Source organism: Ornithorhynchus anatinus, chromosome 2 (assembly GCF_004115215.2).
Source record: "Ornithorhynchus anatinus isolate Pmale09 chromosome 2, mOrnAna1.pri.v4, whole genome shotgun sequence".
NCBI lineage: Eukaryota > Metazoa > Chordata > Mammalia > Monotremata > Ornithorhynchidae > Ornithorhynchus > Ornithorhynchus anatinus.
In genome coordinates, this window is record NC_041729.1 from 97,045,484 (window position 1) to 97,060,407 (window position 14,924).

The following is a 14,924-nucleotide window of genomic DNA, read 5'->3' on the forward strand; positions in this document are numbered from 1 at the left end:
AAACTTATCTTTCAGACGAAGCAAGAAGAATTCTATCTTAATGGATTTTTCCAGAATGTAAACTTTAAAAAGAGAAAAAAAAATTACAATGACTGTTTCTTATAGTTACATTGAAAGAAACACAAGCACACTTTTAATTATTTTCAAAAAAGATCCAATGAAACATAAAATCGGAGAGAGGTAAATGGGAAGCTCCCCTCTCAGGGTCACACTTAGAGAGTTTCCAGTACTCTACCAGTCTCGATTATGGGATGGAGAATCAAGCAGAATCACACCCATTCCATTCCCAGCTTGGCCAGTGGCTAGCGAGTGGAAGGCAATCTGCTACAAGTCAAAACTCCCCTGTGCTGGGCAGCAGTGGCGCGGAAGAGAGTCGAGGGTGGAGACTCAAGTTCACTGCATGGAAGGAGGCAATGGTAAAACACTTTCATATTTTTACCAAGAAAACTCTATGGATACGCTACCAGAACAATTGCAGATAGAGGTGGGAGAGATCTGTCCATGGTGTCACTATGGGTCATAGATGACACAGCATAAGACGAGACAAATGGGAAGCAGCATGGACCAGTGGAAAGAACATGGGCCTGGGAGACAGAGGACCTGGGTTCTAATCCAGGCTCTGTCACTTGCCTGCTGTGTGATCTTAGGAAAATCACTTAACTTTTCTGTGCCTCAGTTAAACTCATCTGAAAAATGGGGATTAAGACTGTGAACCCCAAGTGAGACATAGACTATGTCCACCCTTATAGCTACACCAGCGCTTAGTACACAGTGTCTGGTACATAATAAGTGCCTAACAAATACCATAAAAAATCATTCGAATGCTTCTAAATGTAGTAAAGAGAACACTGATCATCTATCAAACTATATTTATTGTCTAGTGTGTTTAGAGCACTTTGTTCGATCTAAGCGAATAACAGTCAAAGCAAAATACCCCGTGTGTGCTTTTGAGGAGCTTACAATCTATTGGAGGAGACAGGCAGATTTAAAATGTTTTATAAACAACTGGTAGTAGCAAGTTTACACAAATGATTAAATAAATGGCACTCATTAACCAAAGTATGCTTTAATGCTAAGTGGGGGCTCTATATACTTAAAGTGTTAGGCTGTGCTGTTGTCAGGGTTAGTGAATTTACTTGGGGAATGTATTCTGGAGGGAAAGGTGGGTTGTCAAGAGAGTTTTGCAAATTTAGAGGGTTGTGAAATTATAGCTTAAACATTTATGTTTTAATTGATTAACTTCCCCACTTATGATTCTTCCATATCCCTTTCTGTGCTACCTCCTCATTAATGCAACCAATCCTATTCTTAGGTCTTTTTAAGATTGTGGCAGACAGAAATCCCTATCTCACTATGGAAGAAATCACCAAGGCTGTTTATATCGGATCAAATCGTCTGGGACATCCCCGCTTCTACCATGAGAAAGATATAAAGTCAGGGAGCCTCACCATCAAACGTGGGGAGCAGATCGTACTTAACTCCATTGAAGACCTAGATGGAGAAATGATGGTGAACTGTGGAGTGGTAAGGAATAACCAAAATCATTCATTCACTCTGCCTCTTTCCCAAGAGGGAGCATTCTATGAGTGTGAAGATGACCAGATATATACGCTGAAAGAGATCGCTGAATGGAAAATCCCCAAAAACAGGAAGCGGACTGTGAAATTTACTGACATTTCAAGTATTTGGGACTCAGCAAATCAGTTGCCCAAGGATTTTGATGGTTCACTTCAACTCATGCCCATCTATGAGCTGCAAGCAGTGATGAAATGTAAGTAGATATAGAACTGAGCAGTCCTGGGGAAGCCTATCCATTGTTCAGGAATGAGTTGACAAAATTAGAATTCATTCAGGTCATTCAATCATATTTTTTGAGTGCTACTGTGTGCAGAGCACTTTACTAAGTGCTGGAGAGTATAACAAACAATGGTTGACACATTCCCTGCCCACAATGAGCTTACAGTCTAGAGGGGGAGACAGACATTAATATGAATAAATGAATAACTTATAATAAGTAATTTAAAGATTCACCTCTCAGGGTCGCACCTGGAGAGTTTCCAGTCCTCTACCAGCCTCGACTATGGGAGAGAGAGTCAAGAAGAGGCCTGTCCATTCCATTCCTAGCTTAGGCAGTGGCTAGCGAGTGGAAGGCAATCTGCTTCAAGTCAAAACTCCCCTGCGTTGGGAAGCAGCAGCATGGGAGAGAGTTGAGGGCAGAGGTTCAAGTTTACTGCACGGAAGGAGGCAATAGTAAACCACTTCCATATTTTTACCAAGAAAACTCTACGCATGCACTACCGGAATGATCGCAGATGGAGGTGGGGGGTTCTGGGAGAGATGTGTCCATGGCATTGCTATGGGTCGGTCATGACTCGACAGCATAAGACAACAACAACAACAATTTAAAGATATGTACAGAGTCACTTCACTTGTCTGTGCCTCAGTTATCTCATCTATAAAATAAGGATTAGAACTGTGAGCCCCATGTTGGACATGGACTGTGTACTGATTAGCCTGTATCTAACCCAGTGCTTAGTACAGTGCCTGGTACATAGTAAGCCCTTAACAAATAGAGGGATTAAGATGGATTCCCTGTTCTACAAGGGACTCATAATCTAATCAGAGTTAGCCTTCATCACCACTATTTCAAAAAATAATTCAAGTGCCTTTCCTGTAGTTGGTGGGACATGATTTTCCTTCAGATCCGCTGATGTCCCAGCAGCCCTCCCTCTCCAGTGACAGGAGACTAACAGTACCAAAGCTTCCCTTTTGTATTTTCAGGGGCACGGTGTGTAACTGTGCAAGAGATTCTCTCTCAGTGACACTCACCCTCTTGGATACAGCCTTATAGTCAGTTGGGTTTGAAGGTTTTGGAACCCCTCTAGACTGTAAGCTTGTTGTGGTTGGGGAATGTGTCTGTTTATTGTTGTATCATACTCTCCCAAGAGCTTAGTACAGTGCTCTGCACACAATAAGCACTCAATAAATACGACTGATTGAATGAATGAACCCAAGGACTATTCTACTACTATGTGTTTTAATGGAGAATAGAAAAGCAGTGTGGCCCAGTGGAAAGAGCATGGGCCTGGGAGTCAGAGGACCTGGATTCTAATGCCGACTCCACCACTTGTGTAATTCACTTCGCTTCTCTGGGCCTCAGCTACCTCATCTGGAAAATGGGTAGTAAGACTGTGTGCCTCATGTGGGACATGGACTGTGTCCAACCTGAGTAGCTTGTATGTACCCTAGTACCTAATACAGTGCCTGGCACATAGTAAGCACTTTACAAATACCCTTGAAGAAAATGAGAATGGGAGGGCAGACATACAAAATAGAAATAAATCATAGTAAGAGCAGTTTTGAAATAGATAACTTACACAGTTACTTTGAGGAGGTCCATCTGGCTTCTCACTTGTCCATTTGGTTGAAACGGAGGATGGTGATTCTGTTGGCCTGAGAGAGGCAATTTGAGGAAGCACTGCTTTTATTGTAGTGGAAAATGTCGATTTTCCAAATGACAGTGCTCTTCCACGTGAACAAGTTGGAGATTAAATAGAAATCAGTGGGATTAAATAGACAGAGGAAGAAAAATACACTAAATACAGTAACAAGAGAAAACACTGAGAGAAATTACATCTTATAGATATTTTGTTATTGCCTGTGCTTATTTTAATATACTTTACTCATGAGTTTGTGGCAACCAAGTTATAATTTATTTTTGTTGGACTCTGTGAACGGAGAATATGGCAAATAAATCCTAAATTTTCATAGGAACTGGATCATTTTGATCTCAGAGATAGTTTAAAAATGTGAAATCTGAATATTGAGACCTAATAAAACAAACAAAACCCAATTTGGGGTCTTAATTTGACTCTGACTTAATATGGATTCTTTCGAGTTGAACCTGAAAATTACCAGATTTCTACTGTTATTATAATTCATTTGCAATCATTTGAAAATGATTTCTTGGTGGCTCACAGGCTCATACACAAACTAGGCTGAGATATCCTGCAGACTCTTCCTTAGAGAGGTAACTTTATAGATAGGGGTATTCTAGCCATGGCCATTTCATTTCCTCCCCGTATTGTTGGTACACAGGAGGCATTTGTGGCTTTTCAGTTCCTCACATTAAATCCCTACTCTTTTTTTTTTTTGCTATTGACCTTCAGTTTTGAGATGAGCTGTCTCATTAACCCAATTATCTTGTACCTACCCCAGCACTTAGTACAGTGCCTGGCACATAGTGAGCATTTAACAAATGTCTGTCTTTCCCTTTAGACTCTAAGCTCACTGTGGACAGGGAATGTGTCTGTTTACTGTTAAACTGTACTTTCCAAGTGCTTAGTACAGTGCTCTGCACACATAAACCCTTAATAAATATGATTGATTACCACAATTATTATTATTATTATTAACCAAGTCTCTCATTCCACTAGTGTTGGGTTTTAATCTTCATTATTTTGTGAGGGTCACAGAGCAGAGATAGTTACAAGATAAGCAATTAAATTACATTGCACTTGTCCTGGACTTTTGGGGAACATGTTGACAAATCAATATATGGTATTTATGGAGCGCTTGCTGTGTGCACAGTTCTGTACTAAAACTTGGGATAGTACAATAGAATGAGTAAACATGATCCTTGCCCTCAAAAATGTTTTAATTGAGTGTGGAAGACAGACATTAAAATAAATTAAATAAATTACAGGTAGGGGAAGTAAACAAGTAGAAAGATATGTACATAAGTAGTGTGGGTGCAATAATAACAATGAGAATGATGCACTGTCTAAGCTCTGGGATAGATACAAGGTAATCAGGTTGCCCCACGTGGGGCTCACAGTCTTAACCCCCATTTTACAGATGAGAGAACTGAGGCTCAGAGAAGTTAAGTGACTTGCCCAAGGTCATACAGCTGACAAGTGGCCAAGCAGGATTCAAACCCACTACCCCTGGCTCCAAAGCCCATGCTCTTTCCACTAAGCCATGCTGCTTCCAAGCCAACCACTCGCTAACATTCCACTTTTACACTCTCTCCCCCAATCACTATTATTTAGACAGAGGACACATTTGAAAGGACTTGCTCTTAAGTCATTTATAGACCACAGACATTCTGAAACCGGTCATATTTTCCAAGAAGTAGTGCTGCGTGACTAGGTTCTGAGGCTGACCAGCCCATTAAGTGACTCAATGCTCTGCTAGATTTACATAATACAGTATGGGTTGTGGTGAATTCGGTCCATATTTAATCAGTCGATTCTACCCTCAAATCTTTAGTGTGCATCCCTTTCTCTCCATCCAAACTGATCCAAGCATTTATCCTTTAGACAGTAAGCTCCTTTTGGGCAGGGAATGTGTCTACCGGCTCTGTTGCATTGTACTCTCCCTAGTGCTTAATACAGTGCTCTGCCCACAGTCACTGCTTAATAAACACCACTGCATGGTTACAGTAACTGGTGTGACAATTCAGTTACTATATTGACACCTATCAGAACTTGCTGGCTCTACTATGGTATCGGTTGATATGTTAGAAAATGTTTTTATTTGTTTAGATTACTGGATAAAAATTGGGTTTTAATATATTAGAAATTATATTAGAAATTCCTCACTGTTGATTTTAAGGCAATCGGTTTAGTTCTCTACCCCCTTCCTTTCCTCACTTCTCTGCACGCCAACTTAGCCTGCACGCATCACCATAAGCTGAGAAGTAGCGTGGCTTAGTGGAAAGAGCCCAGGTTTGGGAGTCAGAGGTCGTGGGTTCCAATCCCAACTCCGCCATTTATCTGCTGTGTGACTTTGGGCAAGTCAATTCACTTCTCTGTGGCTCAGTTACTTCATCTATAAAATGGGGATTAAGACTGTGAGCCCCACGTGGGACAACCTGATGACCTTGTATCTATCCCAGCGCTTAGAAGAGTGCTTGGCACATAGTAAGCATTTAACAAATACCATTATTATTATTATTATTATTATTATTATTATACCTACTCACTATGTTTCACTCCCATTTCTTTTGGATTTGTATGTTTTCATGGCCACTCTCCTGCCTAGAACGTCCTCCTGCTTTGTATCCAACAGACCACTCTTCTCCCCATCTTTAAAGCCCTACTAAAATTGCAGCTCCCTGACTAATTTTTCACCACCCCACCCAATTTCCCTGCATCACCTTGAATCCACAACCCCTAAGCACTTAGACACTCACTAACCACCCCCCTCCAACCACACTTATCTACATAGCCTTATAATTAGTTGGCTTTCTTTCCTGTAATTTATTTTAATGTCTGCCAACCTTGGTACCTCCCCTCGAGCATTCTGGTATTGCTGAACTAATAATAATGATAATAACAATAACTACAATAATAATAGTATTTGTTAAGCACTTAGTATGTGTCAAACACTATATTAGTACTGGGGGTAGACACAAGACAATCAGGTCCTGCATGGGGTTCACAATCTAAGTAGGAAGGAGAACAGGTATTGATCCCCAGCGTGGCTCTGTGGAAAGGGCCCGGGCTTTGGAGTCAGAGGTCATGGGTTCAAATCCTGGCTCTGCCACTTGTCAGCCGTGTGACTGTGGGCAAGTCACAACTTCTCTGTGCCTCAGTTCCCTCCTCTGTAAAATGGGGATTAAGACTGTGAGCCCCACGTGGGGCAACCTGATTCCCCTGTGTCTACCCCAGCGCTTAGAACAGTTCTCTGCACATAGTAAGCACTTAATAAACACCAACATTATTATTATATTGTCCCCCATTTTGCAGATGTGGGAACTGAGGTACAGATAAGTTAAGTGGCTTGCACAAGGTCAGACAAGTGGCTGAGATGGGATTAGAACCCAGGTCTTTCGACTCCCAGGCCTATACTCTTTCCACTAGGCCATGATGCTGCCTCATTATCATCAGGGGTATTTACTGAACATTTACTATGTGCAGAGCATTGTACTAAACACCTGGGAGAGTACAGTACAATATAATTAGCAGTCACATTCCCTGCCCATAGTAAGCTTAAAGTCTAGAAGGGGAGAAAGACATTGCTACATATATATATATATATATATATATATATATATATAATTTATAATACAAGATATAACGATATGTATGTATGTTGGGGAGCACTGCAACTCCCAGAATCCTTTGGGGCTTAGAAAGAGGGTAGACTGAGCCTGGCCAGGTAGACATTAGCAGCACAAGAATTTACATTGAAAAAGAGCACTTTGGGGCCCGGATGAGGTAAGGTGATAAGTTTGGCCAGGATGGTCCGAAATTGGATATTTATTCTAAAATTGCATGGGTCTGCCTATAGTAATAAAGTCTTGACCCAGCCAACCTGGGATATATGGTCAGACTATGCAAGGTTGAAAAGCAGATATGGTAATAATAATAAAAATGGTGTTCATTAAGCATTCTGTATCATTATAACTGTGGTTGTTAAAGTGCAGTCTATGGGCTAAGACCAGCACTAAACACTGGGATAGATACAAAATAATTAGGTCCCACATGGGGCTCACAATCTAAGTAGGAAGGAGAACAGGTTTTGCCAAGATCAGTGTGCCAAGAACTGTTTTAAGCATTGGTACAGATACAAAAGTATAAATGAGCATGAACAGTGAGCATAAACATCAAATCTTAAAATATATTTAAGCCTTAATCTAGAGCAACTCCCCAAAGTAACACTCATATTTTAGTACTTGGAAAAATGCTCTTGAATTTTAGAGATGGTATTGTGTATGGTGCTCTCTCACTTTAAGATAAACTGTAAACCTGAACTTGGCTTAAGCACTCTCCTTCCCCATTTTGAAGAATGTTGATTAACTTGCATAGGGTAGAGCCCATTCAATTTAGCTTACTGTAAGTGATAACAGATTTACTTATCATAGATAATGGTAGATCTCTATTTTGCATTTTTGTTGAATAAGATGGGAAAATAGCATTTTGCAAATTAAATACTACATTTACATAGCTATACACCAAAAAATCAATTTCAAAATATTTCATTCTTATACTGTTACAATATCACATAACTTTATGCATTGGGATTTTTAGGCACTGGTTTTATTGTATCGGTCAATTTATGGTTTTGGGGAAACTATTCGAGTGTTTGGCATTTTATACTCTGGGAAAATATACTTTGTTTAGTGCTATTTTACTTAATATTCTATTTCCATAGATCCTCTTCAGATGCATTGCAGTCATTTCATTCTAGAGCATTTGTACATGTTATAGCCTTGTTCTTACTGTTCCCAATATTTATAAATATGTTTTGTCTACCCATCTTCCCCAATGCATTGTAAACTTCTTACGGACAGGGATTGAGCAAGAGTCTTGTTTCTTTTGTGCTCTCTAGAGCACCTAGTACAAGTGGTGTTCATGGTAGGCACGCAGTGTCACTGTTTAATTGATTGTAAGTAATAATAATTATTATAATTGCGATTTTTTTAAAGTACCTATTATGTGCCAAGCTCTGTACTAAGTTCAGGGGTAGATACAATATAAGCAGATCAGACATAGTCCCCATTCTATACAAGACTCACAGTCTAAAAGGAAGGGAGAAGAGGTATCATTTCCATTTTTACAGATAAGGAAACTGAGGCAAAGAGAAACTAAATGACTTGCCCAAGGCAAATGATGGAAGCAGTATTAGAACCTAGGAGTCCTGGCTCCCAGGCCATGCTCTTTCCATAAAGTAAGCCATGGAGCACCCCAAAGTAAGAGAAGAAATTGGGAAATCAAAGCAGATGCAAACAGCCGTAGTAGACATAATAGTATTATTTCCAGAACTCTGTAGAGCCAATTTCTCTTGGACCTTTACAGCCTTGGAAGGGAACCAGCCTCCCTCTGCCCACCCTGTAAGATGCATCTTCTTCAGGCACAGATATGCCAGTCCAAAGAGTAGACTTAACTGGGCCAAAGGGGTGAGGTGATTCTGCTGAACTATCTCAACCCTCTTCCTCAATCTCACCATGGGGTCACGGGGTTTGGCCACCCCCTCCCTAGTGGTTTTGATAGTAGCTGTAGAAGCAGCTTTAGTAGCAGCAGCATTTACTGAGTTCCTACCTGGTATGGTGCCCTGTACTTCCGCATCAGCCCCCTGATTACTGCAGAAGCAGCGTGGCTCAGTGGAAAGAGCACGGGCTTGGGAGTCAGAGGTCATGGGTTAGAATCCTGGCTCTGCCACTTGTCAGCTGTGTAACTGTGGGCAAGTCACTTAATTTCTCTGTGCCTCAGTCACCTCATCTGTAAAATGGGGATGAAGACTGTGAGCCTCACTTGGGACAACCTGATTACCCTGTATCTACCCCAGCGCTTAGAACAGTGCTCTGCACATACTAAGTGCTTAACAAATACCAACATTATTATCAACCTCCTTGCTGATCTTCTTGCCTCCTGTTTCTCCCTTCCCCAGTCCATACTTCACTCCGATTTCACCGATCACTTTTTAAAAAGCAGGTCAGTCCACATCTCCCCTCTCCTCCAAAACCTCCAATGGCTGCCCATTCATCTCCACGTGGAAAAGAAACTCCTTACCATTGATTTTGGAACGCTCAATTTCCTCTCCACTCCTACCTTACTTAGCTGATCTCCTACTACACCCTCACTCACACACTTCACTCCTCTCTGGTCAACCACCTCACTGTACTCTGATCTTGTCTTTCTCTCTGCCAACCACTTGCCCATGTCCTCCCTCTGGCTTGGACCTTCCTCCCTCTTCATGTCCGACAGATCACCTCCAGCTCCATCTTCAAGCCTTTTTAAAAACACATATTCTCTAAGAGCCCTCCCCTGTCTAACCCCTAATTTCCCTGGGTAAGCCCACTCTTCGGTGTTGCCTCTGCACCTCTTAAGCACTTTAATATTCACCCCTCCTCAAGCCCCACAGCACTTAAGTACATATCCATAATTTATTTTAATGTCTGGCTCTCCCTCTAGTCTGTAACCTCCTTGTAGGCAGGGATCATCTATACTCATTCTTTTGTATTGTACTCTCCCAAGTGCTTAGAAGAGTGCTCTGCCAACAGGAAATGCTCAATAAATACTGCTGATTGATTGATGATTGACTGACTGTACTAGGCACCTGGGAAGTACAGAATAACGATGTGACCTGTCCCCTGCCCACAAGGAGCTTATGCTTTAATGGCAGGGGATACCCCAGTGGGTAGAAATTGCTACAGCTCTGCCATATTGCCGTTAGTGAGCAGAGCACCATTATGTCTGGCCTACCTCCAAAAGAGCTACTTCCTGCATAGAGGGTCTGGCTATGCAGTGGGGAACAGGAGGAATAGGAGAACTGTTATCTTCCCTCTGCACATCTGTTAGGAAAACACCCCCAGATTTTTGCTAATCTTCTCTTCCCCTACACAAGGAGGAGAATGAGGCCCATTGTTTTTACGGTAGGTGATTACATGGAGTTTAATAAAACCTGGTCGTAAAGAAGTCCCCCTTTGGAAGCTGTAAACTTCTCCTGGGGAGGTGAATCTTTTTTGCTTCTGAAAGGAACCAAGAAAAAAATAATTTTAAGGGATAAAACCGTCAGAATTTCCTCTCGCTGCAGATTTGCTTTCTCCCAACTCCAAATGACGGTTTTGTTTTCTGAGTGGAGAGTGGGAGTTTAATTGAGAAGGCTGCTGGGTGACCAGTGATCCCTTTCGCAAGCAGGTCATGGTTAAGCTGACCTCAAGGTGGTAGCTATTCACCAGGTGATGACTGCATCCTTGCACCCCATTGGTTGCTCATGGTCTTTGTTCAAAAGAGCCGTTAAAAATCTGATTATGACAGTTGATGTAGTTGTTTATTTTTGTTGTTGACCATCAAATAACAGCTGGGCCACTGAAATCATTATCCAATGTTTCTTTAGTGGCCTTTTGTGGTCTCCTGTTTCTCCTTTTTCCCTCCCCGTCACTGCCACTCTCCGTACATCTACATATAATAATAATATTTGTAGAATTTGTTAAGCATTTACTACTTGACCAACTGCACTAAGCACTGGGGTGGATATAAGCAAATCAAGTTGGACACAGTCCCTGTCCCGCATGGGGTGTCAGAGTCTTCTATTCTTTTTTATGACTACACTGATTGAGTATCCCATAAGGAATCTGCTTTAGATAGGTGTTATTCTCTATGCTCCATGCATATCCAGCCAAAGGAACCATTGGATAGCCCATCTTTAACCACGGGGATGGGTTTCTAGGAGGACACCTATGACATGCTTTTGCCAGGGTTCTCATTCTGTGGTTGCAGAGAGAATTCTGAGCTGCAGTGGTGCTTACTCAGTAAGGGAGTTGCTGATGGGCTTAGTGCTCCCAGATAGGAGGTCAGAGGATGGTGCTTAGGGGACTACTGAGTCATTATCATAGAGGATCCCCCCATCAGTTTCATTCTCTGAATGCAAAGGACAGCTCTCTTTAAAAACAGTGAACCATTGTCTCCTAAGCTTCAACGACAAAAAAAAAGTACAATGCATTTAGACTGCAAACTGCTGTAAGATGCCAAATACAACATTAATGCAGAATACATTTTTGAATGGGTTTCATGAGTTAAAATAGTTATCATAAAAAATGCAAGAGCACTGGTAAAAATACCATGCAGAAGATTTTATGTATATGTAAAGATAAATGATGACAAGATGCTCTGAGAGATTTAGCATCTGCCCTTTAAAAAACTCCTCTGTCTTGAAAGATGAAAGAAATGGATTGGAGTGTCTTAAAACATCTAGTTCTCCCATAATACAGAGATTACTTCCTTGCAGAACCTCATGTTAAGAAAAACGTGTGTTGGAGTATTCACTATGTCTAGTATTGTGTACTTGAGAAGCAAGTTGGCCTAGTAGAAAGAGCATGGGCCTGCAAGTCAGGGAACCTGGGTTCTAATCCCATCTCTGCCACTTGTCTGCTATATGAGCTAGCACAAGTCCCATAACTTCTCTGTGCCTCAATTACCTTATCTGTAAAAGGTAATTACTTGGACTGTGAGCTCCAAGTGAGACATGGACTGTGTCCAACATAACTATTTTGTATCTAACCCTATTCCCAGTACAGTACTTGGCACATAGTAAGCTCTTAACAGATATCACTAAAACCGCCCCCAAATTTTGTTCATGCACCTTTCTTCCACCACCTCACTAGGTTGTATCTAGATCAATTCTTGTTATCAGAAGAACATTCTATCTAAAATGTTTAGTGTAAGTAAGGCCTGAAGCTGAACTGAGTATATGTGTTACACTTTTTGTATCCTTCTCCAGAGTCTGTTTCTAAATAGACTGTAATTGTAGGCTCACCTTCTGCTGAGAAGCAGCAAGATCTAGTAGAAAGAACAGAGGACTGGGATTCAAGGACATGAGTTCTAATCCTGACTCTACCACTTGCTGCTGAATGACCTTGGACAAGTCACTTATCTTCTGTGTACTTCAGTTTTTTCATCTGTAAATTGGAGATTATATACCTATTCTCTCTCCTCTTTAGACTATGATCCCCATGTGGAACAGAGATTATGTCCAATCTAATTATAATGTATTTGCCTCCCCCCACCCCTCAACACATAGTAAATAAGCACTTAAAATGCCATTGTTATAATTGGTTTTTGTTATTATTATATCCAGAAAATTTACATGGTTGAATAAATTTGTTTTATATCTGTTAAAAAGTGGCATTTTCGAGTGGGATTGTTGAAGGAGATGGCTTTAGAACAAACATTTTATAGCTGGATCAGCTTTAAACTCAAGGTTCAATTTCTTTATTTCCATTTCAGTCCGAAAGGAGATTGTCCATATCCTCTCCGATCTGGATGTTGAAGTCAAGGATATAACTGACAATTCCGACACTACTTGTTTCCTCCAGCTGTTATCCACCAAAGACCTTTTTGAACGGACGAGTAAAGAATTCCCCATGGTCGCCGAGGTAATAGAAGGTCCTCCAGGGACCCAGCCACCCAATAGCTTTTTACAACCAGGGAAGAAAATTGTGATTCACAAAAAGTATCAAGCCACCAGAATACTAGCCTCTGAGATCAGAAGCAGTTCCCCCAAAAGACATTTCTTGATTCCCCCCAGCTATAACGGAAGATTCAAGAGGCGGCCCCGGGAGTTCCCAACGGCCTACGACCTGGAGATCGCCAAAAGCGACAAGGAGCAGCTTCACGTGGTGGCCACGAAAGACTTTGATTCTCAACAGGAAGAACTGTCGTGTGTATCAGTGGGAGACCAGTTCCTCGTTCATCACTCTAAGGGGAACGAAGTCCTGGGGAAAGGGACCAAGAGAACCCCCGACGCCCTGACCTGTGAACGGATTCTGAAAACATCCTACGAGATGGTGCTGCTGCCCTTATACTTGGAAGGGGGCTTTATCGAAGTCATCCATGACAAGAAGAGGTACCTCCTCTCGGAGCTATGCGTTCAGTTCCCCTTGCCCTTCAATGTCACGGTCTCCGTGAGAGACCTCTCTGTCAAAGAAGACGTGTTGGCGGGAACTCCGGGCTTGAGACTGGAGGAGGAAATCACAGACTCTTATCTGCTTGTGAGTGAGTTCGATCAGCCCAGTGAGTGCTGGGAAATCCCCGTGGGTCGTTTAAGTATGTCGGTCCAGCTGGTTGGTAGTTCGGCTGAGGAAACTGAGCCGTCCTCGGTCCGGACTATGGTGGAGGAGATCAGCGAAGAGCAGTACTACATGGTGCGGAGATATGAAAATCCAGTTCTTCATCCACCTCCTCGTCCGCCCAAAAAGCCCTTAAATACGGAGACCAAACTTACCATCCCTTCTGTGTCAAACCAAAGTGGAACAGGACCACCAAAGTCTCCTAAGGTAGGACTTGGTTTTTATGATGGATGAATGACAGTCTCCTTTTAAGCAGAGGTGGAATTAACAAAAATAATGACTGTGATATTTGTTAATCACTTACTATGTGCCAAGCGCTGTACCAAACCTTGGGGTTACATATAGGATAATCTGGTTGCAGTGGGTCCTGTCTTACATAGAGTTTACAGTGTGAGTCGATGGGAATTGAATCCCCATTTTATAAATGAGGAAAATGAGGCAAGAGCAGGTAAGTGACTTTCCCAAAGTCACCCAGCAGGCATGTGGTGGAGTTAGGACTAGAACACGTCCTCTGACACCCAGCCCATGCCTTCTCCTCTGGGCCATGCTGTTTCTCCATAGTAAACATTTATCAAATACCAGAGTTGTCATTATTATTGTGGGAACTGTTCTGCTTAAATTCACTCAGCCTATCTTGCACCAACCTCCAGTGACTATGGACACTACAGAAATTTGGACTTGCTCAACCAGGCTGGAGCCTGCTCCATGAATGCTCAGTTTAGCATAAGAAACAGCATGGCGTAGTGGATAGAGCACTGGCCTGGGAGTCAGAAGTGATTCAATACTATCTATTGAGCGCTTACTATGTGCAGAGCACAGTACTAAGCACTTGGAATGTACAATTCGGCAACAGATAGAGACCATCTCTGCCCAATGACGGGCTCACAGTCTAATTGGGGGAGACAGACAGCAGAGCAAAACAGAACGAAACAAAAACAAGACAACATCATCACGATAAATAGAATCAAGGGGATGTACACCTCACTAACAAAATATATAGGGTAATAAATATAAATAGGGTGATGGGTTCTAATCCTGCCATTTGACAGTTGTGTGACCTTGGGCAAGTCACTTCACTTCCTCTGTGACTCAATTACCTCATCTGTAAAGTGGGATTTGAGACTGTTAGTATCATATGGGATAGGGACTGTGTCCAATCCTGATTTGCTTGTAATAATAATAATAATAATAATGTTGGTATTTGTTAAGCACTTACTATGTGCCAAGCACTGTTCTAAGCCCTGGGGTAGAAACAAGGTAATCAGGGTCCTAGGTGGGGCTCACAGTCTTCATCCCCATTTGACAGATGAGGTCACTGAGGCTCAGAGAAGTTAAGTGACTTGCCCGA

The 14,924-nt window shown here is 41.9% G+C and overlaps 1 protein-coding gene and 1 non-coding gene across 3 annotated transcripts in view; both read left to right on the top strand.

Moving 5' to 3' along the window:
* THEMIS (thymocyte selection associated) overlaps positions 1–14,924 on the top strand; it is a 173,156-nt gene that overhangs the window by 47,020 nt on the left and 111,212 nt on the right. For both annotated transcript variants that reach the window (XM_029082562.1, XM_029082566.1), the window contains exons 3-4: positions 1,313–1,771; positions 12,735–13,783. In XM_029082562.1, the coding sequence (XP_028938395.1) occupies positions 1,313–1,771; positions 12,735–13,783 (1,508 nt within the window). The remainder of the gene's footprint in view (positions 1–1,312; positions 1,772–12,734; positions 13,784–14,924) is intronic.
* LOC114809868 lies at positions 2,029–2,166 on the top strand. Its single transcript, XR_003757641.1, has one exon. It is a non-coding gene; the product is annotated as a small nucleolar RNA SNORA7 (small nucleolar RNA).